Source organism: Humulus lupulus, chromosome 1, assembly GCF_963169125.1.
Source record: "Humulus lupulus chromosome 1, drHumLupu1.1, whole genome shotgun sequence".
In the NCBI taxonomy this organism is placed as follows: Eukaryota; Viridiplantae; Streptophyta; class Magnoliopsida; order Rosales; family Cannabaceae; genus Humulus; species Humulus lupulus.
Window position 1 is genome coordinate 259,151,745 of NC_084793.1, and position 10,498 is coordinate 259,162,242.

Here is a 10,498-nt window from a genome sequence, read left to right on the forward strand (position 1 = left end):
AAATTTAAATTTCCCTCAAGCAATGATGGAGCTAGAAGACTGGTGGTGGCCATGGCTCCCCTAATTTTTTTTTCTATATCTTTGTACAATGTATTATTTTAAATATATGTAAAAATGTATATGGCCCCTTAAAATTCAAGAAAAAGTTATACATTTATATATTTTGTATATATATTAGTATAATTTTTATTAAAAAAAAATTTGGTCCCCTCTATATTTTAGTCTTGGCTACGTCAGTGCCCTCAAGTTTATAACCAAAAAAAAAAGACTTCCCTCAAATTATTTATGAATAAGAAAAAACAAATTCAAATTCAAACAAAATCTTGATTCGTTCTTCTTAATTACTTACATCAATTACCATTTTTTTTTGTTATATTTGACACACAAATGTTATACAGCTATGCCCTATCAATTTCATTACAACCAAATTGTCTTTTAGCAATTTATATTCACCTCGTTATTTTTCCACTCAACTCTCTCCAAAATATTTTGTTTAGAGTATAAATGGGACACAAATAATCTTAAACACCACTTAATATAATATTATAAAATAGGTTAAATTTAATGATTTTAATATTTTAAATTAAAATATGTAATGTATAAATTTAACATATAGTAAAATACTGCATCAAATGGTGATGAAGTCTCATCAAATATGCATAACATTATTTACTTTTTCAAAAAATTATTATGTTAATAAATTAAGCGCACTTATTAAATATTATCATAAACTAATGCAAATTAAAAATAAATAAATGTATGATAAAAAAAATGGGCGTCCCTATACGATGGGGGTTGTGTTGAGATTTGGTGTTCCCCTTATCAGTTACTGTTGTTTCTCATGAAGGCAAGTTTTTAGGCGTTTAGTAAAGAAAAATTTTATTTCAGAAAATAGAATGGAAAAAATGAAGGAAAATGTTTTTTTATAAATTTAATAAAATATTTTTTTTGTATGTATTTATAATTGTTATAAATTTTAAAATTAAGTGCACTTATTAAATATCACCATAAACTAATACAAATTAAAAATAAATAAGTGTATGATAAAAAAAAAATGGGCATACTTATACGATGGGGCTATTTGAGATTTGGTGTTCACCTTATCAGTTCCTTTTGTTTCTCATGAATACTTAATTTTTAGGCATTTAGTACAGGAAAAATTTATTTTGGAAAATAGAATGAAAAAAATGAAGAAAAATGTTTTCATAAATTTAATAAAAGATTCCTTTTAATATATTTTTTGTATATATTTACAAGCTGTAAATTTTAAAAAATTATACTACATTTAAATTTTAATTTTTCTAGTAAAAGAATTCTTACTTTCTTTTTTCACACTTAAAATCCAAGTTCTTGATAAAAATTATTACGGTCATAGTTTAATAAGAACTACCCTTGAACATAATCATCGATTTACTTATAATCAATCACATTTTAGAACTTGAACAAAAACTACTTATAATATTGAAAAGAAAAAAAAAAGAAGAATCATAATAATGTCACGAAAATAAAAATAATTGGAAATAAATAAAGAAAGCGAGAATATGATTATTAAATTTTTTTCCAATACAGGAATTTTAAACCTTGATAAAACTTTTTTTTAAAATTTTTTTTACAGATAAAACTTTAATTACGAGCTAATCATATTCCCGCACGGCTAGGTGAAAATCCTTAGTCGTCACCTTCCACCGAACCCTCCACCCCACGTGAACCTCTCTCTCAGTCTCCCTATCACTTTCTCTCTCTTCTGAGCCAGTTTCGACTTCTCCGTACCATAATTTTTCCATTGGGTGTCTCCAAAGTCTCATCTTTTTTTCAGCTCTCCGAGCTTTCACTTTCAACAATGGATGGAACACCCCGTGACCTTCAAACAAAAATTTATTACACAAATCCCATTGCTCTGCTTTCTCTCGGAGAGGCTCTGGAGTTTAATCACTTCACTTGGGATTCTTCTTTTTTTTGTCTTTTATTTAGAAACTTTCCGAACAAAGTGGGTTTCGTTTAATTATTATTTTTTTAAAATTATTTTACTTATTTTAATATTTAATTACCACTGATCGGAGCAGTACCATTGAAGGGTCGGAGCTTGGTCGTCGGAGAAGAAGTTACAGGCCTCCTCGGCGAAGAAATTGTGCTCTTCAATCTTTACAAACTGAGGCTGAAACGAAGCCGCTTTCTGGAACTGAAAGCAGTTCGACGAAGACGACGAGCAGTTGAAGTTGAGAGAAGCAGAGGCCACCGGAGACGGCGAAGACATCAGCTGGTGATTTTGGAGAACGCCAGTTGAAGAAATGGCGCCATTGGGGCTGCTGCTGATATTGGTATTGAGGTTTATGTCATCGTTTAGGATTGCACTGGAATCACTGTCAGAAGAACCATCTTTGTTGAAATCCGGGAACATGGAGACCTCTAAAACGACGCCATTATTGGTGTCATTTAAGTTCTCAAAGTTGAGCTCTTTACACTCCTCAGATGGAAGAATATGATGATCAGGATGGGCAGCATGTTTGTTTTCCGACTCGGTTGGCCCAATATGCAGCTCTTCTTTCACCGAGAGATTGTTGCTCTCTGACTTTTCATCTTGGAGCTTGGATTTCAATTCTCTAATCTGTATATTTTCAGATCCATGAAATTAAAATTAGAAAACAAAGCTAAATTGACACATATATTTATATGTGTGTATGAAGTAATTTAATATGGGGTGTACCTCTTTAACAAGGGTCTCATTATCGTGTTTAAGAGTATCATAGCTGAGCTTTAAAGCATCGTAATTTGCTTTAAGATGGCCATAATCTCTTTCCAATTGCTTGGTTTTCCACCGAGCTCTGCGGTTTTGGAACCAAACCGCCACTTGTCTTGGTTGGAGACCAAGTTCTTGGGCAAGCTTAACTTTTCTCTCTGGTTCAAGCTTGTTCTCAACCTCAAAGTTCTTCTCTAAAGCCTTGACTTGGTCAACGCTTAACCTTCTCTTCTTTTCGGAGACATGTCCAGATTCTTCAACACAGCCTTCCTCGTCCAAACCATCCAACATGGACCTGAATTCTCTACCGTAGACATGGTTGCTGCTCGGGCTGTGTTCCTCTAAAAAAACAAAAAACAATAAAGAAGTAAATTAGTGAAATGGGATCTTAGTTTACCGAATTACGTCCTAAAGTAGTACACTCAAAACAGAAAAAACCCAGAGAAAGAAAAACAGAGTTGAATTTATGAAAAGTTCCACAACAGGAAGCAAAAAAGATAAATACTTGTACTGGTACTACGCAAAGTGAACCTTATTAAGAAAAAAATAATAATAATTAAAAGGGTTTCTGAAGGTTCATAGGGCATATGTATGAGTAAAAAAATAAAGTAAAAGAAGTAAAATGGGATTCTTTGTTAAGAACCTGTAGTTGGGCAGACGGCCATTAGAGCACCCAGGGAATCATCGCTGCTAAGCCTCTTCATGACGACTAAGAAGAAATTAACAAAAGAACTTCTGAGCAAATAGATCTTGTTAGATCAAAAGCTCTTGAATATATTTTTTTTGGTTCTTTCTTTCAAGATCCTTAGTATGTTTTCAGTGGGTCTTTTAGCAGTTTTGTAAAGCTGGGATTTTGTTTTGTGTTTGTTTTTTTCACTTTAAGCAAGCAATGGGTGAAGAAGAGCAAGTCCCATGTCTGAAACAAGACCAGCTTGTACAGTGGTATTGGTGTATGATGATATTACTACACAACAACGTACTAACTCTCTCCATTTTCCCATCTGCATCTTTTTTCAATACATCTTCTACTTCTGAACCCATCAAAGGAAAAAGAAATACTCACAAAACCAACCTAATATAAGCTGTGATATTTTTTTCAAAAAAAACTTAACGACGAAAAAAGAAATAACCCAAAAGAGAAGTAACAATGAAGATAGTTCACAATACAAATATTTCTCTCTCTACATCATTACTCAATCAGTTTCTTAGAAGCTAGTTGGGACGACTGTTCATCCACAATGTAAGAGGAAAAGAAAGAGAAAGGGAGTGCGAAGAAAGAAAGAGAGAGAGGAGCTTGGGTTTGAGAAATGGGAAGGTAAGTGAAGCAGTTCACAACCCTGCTGGCCTTACTTTCTCTCTCTTTAAATAAACCAACTTGAGTCAGGTATGGGGTTAAAATCTGACTAAGGTTAGGTTCACTGCAGTTTTGTTTTTTATTTTTTTATTTCTACAAATGAAATGAACCCAAAATTCAACCCAAATGCAATTTCTGTGTCACCGTCTACAGCCGGTGGACTTTCCCGTTTTCGACCGTTTTATTAGGGAGACTTTTGATTTTAACGTTTGTTGTGGAAACATTAAACTAAAAGTGAAAATAGGAAAGGCAAAAAAAGTACGGCTCGGCGTCTCCCGACTCGGCTTCGATTTAGCTTTCGAAGATTTAGGTTGCGTCAGCGTATCATGCCCGCACTACGGCGTGGTCGGTGCGAGTAATCGGCGATTTCAATAGTTTTACGTTCTTTGGTGGACTAAAAAAAGCCGCACACCGGTATCTTATAGTTTTTGGGAAATATTTTTGAGCCAATATTTTTGTACGGTAGGTGTAAATATTTAGAATATACTGGAATTTTTTAAAAAATTTTAAATAATTTATAGGGTAGAAAATAAAATTTAAATAATTTGTTGCAACTATTTTTTTATGCTTGTGGAAGGTAAGTTGTTTGAACTTTATTTTCAACATTGTAAATTATTTTGATTTTTCTAAAAATTTATAAATATTCTAAATAAGTATTAGGGGTGCATAAAAAAACCATTAATTCGCCCTATCTGCCCAATCTATAAAAATCTGTCCGCTTTGAACCCGTCTAATAAAAATCCCGCCAAAATTGGGTGGGTTGAATCCAACCCACCACAATATGAGTTGGGTACGAGTTGTAATTATATAAGTAGGGTTTAACCCACACTCGCTATTTTTTTTGTATATATATTTTAGCGATAATCTAAACTTAAAAGTACAACCTATAAATAGTTCATTGAAATTTATGAAGTGTGTGACCCTTTTAATTTATTTGATGGATATATTGGATTTTGAGATGTGATTATTACATTCTTTGTATTTATATATATATATATATATGAGAATTCTTCTATAGGGGCTTCACTTTAAGCCCTACTAGTGTTCTTGACTCGTGAACAGTTTTCGGCGCGATTTTTTTTATAACCGTGTATATTGTAGCTATTTAGAGCATCCTGCAAATTTTCAGAAAATTTAGAATAGTTTACAGTACAAAAAAACTAAGTTCAAACATGTTGCACGTGTTACTAATTTTTTTTATGCACGTGGAAAACAACATGTTTGAATCTAGTTTTCAGTACTGTAAACTATTCGGAATTTTCTGAAAATTTGCAGGATACTCTAAATAGCTACAATATACACGGTCATAAAAAAAATCGCACCGAAAACTGTTCACAGGTTGAGAAACACTGAGAGCCCTACCGGTAGGATTTAAAGTGAAGCCCTTATAGAAGAATTGTCCTATATATTTATAGTAGTCCAAATATTTAATTTTTTTAATGAAAGATTTCGATACTATGAGATTATTGGTGCTAACTTATGAATTATGTATAAAAGCTTATTTATGAAAAATAGATTAAAAAAGAAATAGTATTACTTATATTGATGGTTAAATATTAGTGAAAATAAAAATCAAATTGTTGAAATTATTAATGTATGAATTGATGAATTTAATACCACTTATAATTTAGATAATTATTATACTAATTACTAGATTTTTTTTGTGGAATTTTAAATTCAAGTTTGATATACAATAATATTTATAAAGTTATTATTCATGATGACATTGATAAATAAAGATGATATAAATTTAAACTTTATAATCTATAATTTTTTGTTTTTAAAAATATCATAAGTTAATAATTTCGAACTTTAAATCAACTCAACCCGCCCATAAAACTCTATAAATCCAACCATAAAAAAGCCGCTCAAATCGCACACTTATTGGGCGGTTATGAATTACATTTTTCTAAAACCGCCAAATAAAAAACCACACAAACTGCCTGAAACCTGCCCAATCCACCCACCGTGTACCCCTAATAAGTATAATATACACGATCAAATGAAAAATACCAAAAATATTTCTCAAACCAAAAATAACAAGAGGTGCAACCATGTGTTCCTTTTTAGGGTACACCAAAGAATCCTCTAATAATTTATTTGGATTTTAGACGTCTTTCTTCTTTATTTTCCCTTGAATTTAGGTAATCAGCTTCGGTTCACCAGTTTTCAATACTACCGTACAAACTTTTCTTCTTACATCTTTTTCAGTGCTTTTTTTTTTAAAAAAAAAAGCTTTCTTTCTTGTATTGATACATATTTTTTCCCGTAAAATAAAAAAATCTGAGTTAAAAAATAAAAACATTATTTTATTTTCAATTTTAAAAAATGTATATTATCACATATATTTTTTTTAAGCTTACTTGAATGTTTCTAAATGAATATTTATACTGTCCAAAAAAAGAAAGAAAGAAATAATATTAATACACGTACACAAATATATATAATTTACAATATTAAATACATTTTCTTCCAGATAATTTTTATTTTCTCAAGTTTATTCTCTTATCAAATATACATCTAAAGTGTTTTTTTTTATCTAAACTTAATCTAATATATATATATATTTTAATATTGAAACTGAATTTTAGAAAATTTCGCACGTTCATTATTAGGGAATATACTCATTTGGTACCCTATGTTTTTGCAAAGTATCATTTTGGTACCCTCTGTTTTCAATAATGCTCATATGGTACCATGTATTTTAAAATCGTACATATTTGGTACCCTAAACTCAAATTTGATAGATTAAATTTTGTTAATTTAATCGAACTACTGTCAATTATGTAAGTTACAAATTTAAATTTAATTACATAATTACATATAACTAATGACAGTTTGATCATATTGACAAAATTTTATCTATCAAATCTGAGTTTAGGGTACCAAATATGTACGATTTTAAAATACATGGTACCATATGAGCATTATTGAAAACAGAGGGTACCAAAATGATATTTTGCAAAAACATAGAATACCAAATAAGTATATTCCCTTATTATTATTATTATTATTATTATTATTATTATAGATATCTAAGAAAGAAAGAAACACTATTATTCATTTGACATTCGTTCATAAGAAATCTTAGGTAAACTATGCACCTAATTGAAGTCTCTTTATTATTAAAAAAAATATATATAGGAAGTTTCTATTGTAGGGACATCTCTTTTGTCCTCAATATTTTTGGCACGTGAAAAAATTATAATTCAATTTTTTTATATGATAATATACAATGTAGTTATTTAGGACCTCCCACTAGTTTTCATAAAATTCTGAATAATTTACGATACCCAAAACATATTTCAAAATAAATTATTTCACAAGCATATAAAACATGATTGAAAACAATTTGTTTCATATTTTTAATACCATAAATTATTCAGAATTTTACAAAAATTTGTAAGATATTCTAAATAACTATATTGTATACCGTTATATAAAAAATAGATTATAATCTATTCATGTGCTGAAAATACAAAAATAGGTTGTTTTGAATTTTGTTTTATATGTGTGTGAAACATATAGTATTGAAGTTTGTTTTCTGTAAATTATTCAAAAAAATTTAAAAATTAATTAAATACATACTATTATTATAACTATAATGCCACAATCATATAAAAATAATTAAATTATAATTTCTTTACGCGGGCTAAAAATAGAAGTCTCCTTACCAATGGGGACAAAATGAGAATGAGAGTCATAGATCAACTTCAACTGTATCAATCCTTAAGCTAATACTGGCAAAGGAACAAACATAGGTTTTCTCATAATAAAGGAACATTATTGTTATTGTCAGAACTTTAAGTGTTTGCATGAACCTTCAACTACACTATCAAAATTACTATACATTTTATTTATTTATTTAAAATAACTTTCGAAGAAATATGTCATGTGCTTATTCTTTTCTCATAATAAAGGAAAAGTACTAAACGAATTATGAGCTAGGTATGTTTCGTAGGTTACGTAGGAATGAAATATTAGGAAATAATTTCCTTGCAACATGATATGATGATAGGATCTAAATTAAGCATATTGGGTTATCCCTCGGTTGCATTTGAGCTTGTAAATACTGAAATGCCTCAACCTTGTTTTCTTAATGTATTTCTCAAAAAAAAAAAAACAACTACGAGGATCATACGATTTTATTTAAATGGAAATTCAAACGTTGGATATTTTCATGGAATTTGTTCAAAAATAATCATCAAAAGTAACTTCACATTTAATTAAGAATTTTTTGTGATATTGATAAGTAGTATTTGTACATATATATATCCTTAGGTCCTTTTATGTAATTAATGTACAATACAGGCCCTACCAATTTTGTGTATATATATAAGGCTTTGTTCTTTTCTCTGTAAATATATACAATATATACATCAATACGAATATAAACCCAGATATTTTCCTCTCATCTCTCAATACTCAAACATGGCATCAGAGTCGTCGCTCTCCTCCCCTTCTCTCGGAACGGTCGGGTCCTCCACCATGCCGGTGACCTCTTCCTCCGGCCTCCCAGCTTCCGCCTCTTCCGGCCTCTTCCCTTTTTCCCTGTCTTCCCCGTTAGCTCCCTTCACTCCAAACAGCTCCTCTTCCTCTGCCCATCTCTCGAATCTTCCCTCTGTAAATCAGCCTTTCAATGTTAAACTTGACAACTCCAATTTTCTCATCTGGCGCAATCAGCTTCTCAATGTTGTTGCCGCTCATGGCCTTGAAGGTTTTCTTGATGGTTCGGTTCCTTGCCCAGCCCAGTTTTCCTCTGCCGAGCCTACTGTGATAGATTCTACTTATGTAACTTGGAACAGGTACAATCGTCTCCTGATGTCCTGGATTTATGCTTCCCTATCCGAGGGTCTCCTTTCTCAGATTGTCTCCTACAACACTGCCAAAGAAATTTGGGATGGTCTGCAACAGATTTATGCTTCCCAATCTCTCTCTAATATTACTGAGTTTCGTACCTCTCTTCAGAATATCAAAAAGGGTGGTCTCTCTATGATTGAGTATCTCCAGAAGTTCAAGGGGTTGTGCAATACACTAGCTGCTGTTGGTGATCCGGTTTCTGCCCGAGATCATCTTCTCTACTTGCTTGGTGGTCTTAATCGGGATTATGATCCAATTGTTTCCTCTATTATCACACGCTCTGACAAACCGACCCCAGAAGAGGTACATAGCCTTCTTATGCAATTCGATTTTCGTTTGGAAAGACACTCTGCCCATGACCAACTTCCTCATCTTCAGGCAAACCTTGCTCACACTCACCCTCGGCCCCACAGATACCCTCACCGTCCATCTCCCACACATTCCCCTCTCTACTCCAAACCACCATTTTCCTCCCCAACCTCTGGAATTCTTGGCCGACCCCCCTCTAAACCACCTACATCTCAACCATGGGTTCCTCCTCTTAACCACTCTCCGGGTTCTCGCCCTCAATGCCAAATCTGTGGCAAACTGGGCCATATTGCTGCTTTCTGCTATCATCGCCAGAACCTCCACTACCAACCTACCTCCCAACCCAGAAATTTTAACACCTCCCTCTCTCCTGGCCCTGATTCCTCCTCTCAAACTGGAATGGCTGGTCTCTATGCCTCTGCTTCTTCTGTCTCCGATCCAGCATGGTTCATGGACTCCGGGGCTACCCACCATTTTACCCCTACTGTGTCTGCTCTGTCCTCTGCATCTCCCTATTCGGGTACTGATCAGGTTCAAATAGGTGATGGTAAGGCTCTTCCCATAGCTCATATTGGTCATGTAAATCTCACTAACGCTGTCAAACTACAACATGTCTTTCATTCTCCTGCCATTACCCATAATCTTATCAGTGTTACTAAATTGTGTCAAGACAACAATGCTTATGTTGAGTTCTTTCCCTCTTACTTTCTTGTCAAACACCAGGTCTCCAAGAATATCCTCCTTCGTGGTCTACTTGATCGAGGTCTTTATCGAGTCTCTTTTGCTCCTGTGCCGCTTCCTTCTTCATCGTCCACTCCTCAAGTATTTCTTGCTCGCACCACCGATGTCTCTGTCTGGCATTCTCGGCTTGGTCATCCCACTTCCTCCATTGTCTCTCAAGTTCTCAAGTCCTGTGCTATTTCGGCTTCTACTGGCTCTTCTCCTTTCTTTTGTAATTCTTGTCATTTAGCTAAGAGTCACCGACTCCCCTTTTCTGTATTAGCCTCTAAGGCTCTAAGACCTTTTGAGTTAATACACATGGATCTTTGGGGTGCTTCCCCTGTTGTTTCTAATGCTGGTTTTCGTTATTTTTTCTTGCTTGTTGATGATTATTCTCGGTTTTCCTGGATTTATTTTTTACACACAAAAGACCAAGCATATTCTACTTTTCTCTCTTTTCAATCTCTTGTAGAACGCCAATTTGACACTAAAATCCAGCAAGTTCAAACTGATAATGG

The 10,498-nt window shown here is 32.9% G+C and overlaps 1 protein-coding gene across 1 annotated transcript; it reads right to left on the reverse strand.

Annotated features, from left to right (window-relative positions):
- Positions 1 to 1,525: 1,525 nt before the first annotated feature.
- Positions 1,526 to 4,074, reverse strand: LOC133805864 (homeobox-leucine zipper protein ATHB-6). The gene is made up of 3 exons (XM_062244015.1): positions 3,381 to 4,074; positions 2,705 to 3,078; positions 1,526 to 2,605 (listed from the first exon to the last, which is right to left on the reverse strand). Exons 1-3 carry the CDS (start codon positions 3,439 to 3,441, stop codon positions 2,045 to 2,047), a joined length of 996 nt encoding a protein of 331 aa, XP_062099999.1. The 5' UTR covers positions 3,442 to 4,074; the 3' UTR covers positions 1,526 to 2,044.
- Between the last annotated feature and the right edge of the window lie 6,424 nt (positions 4,075 to 10,498).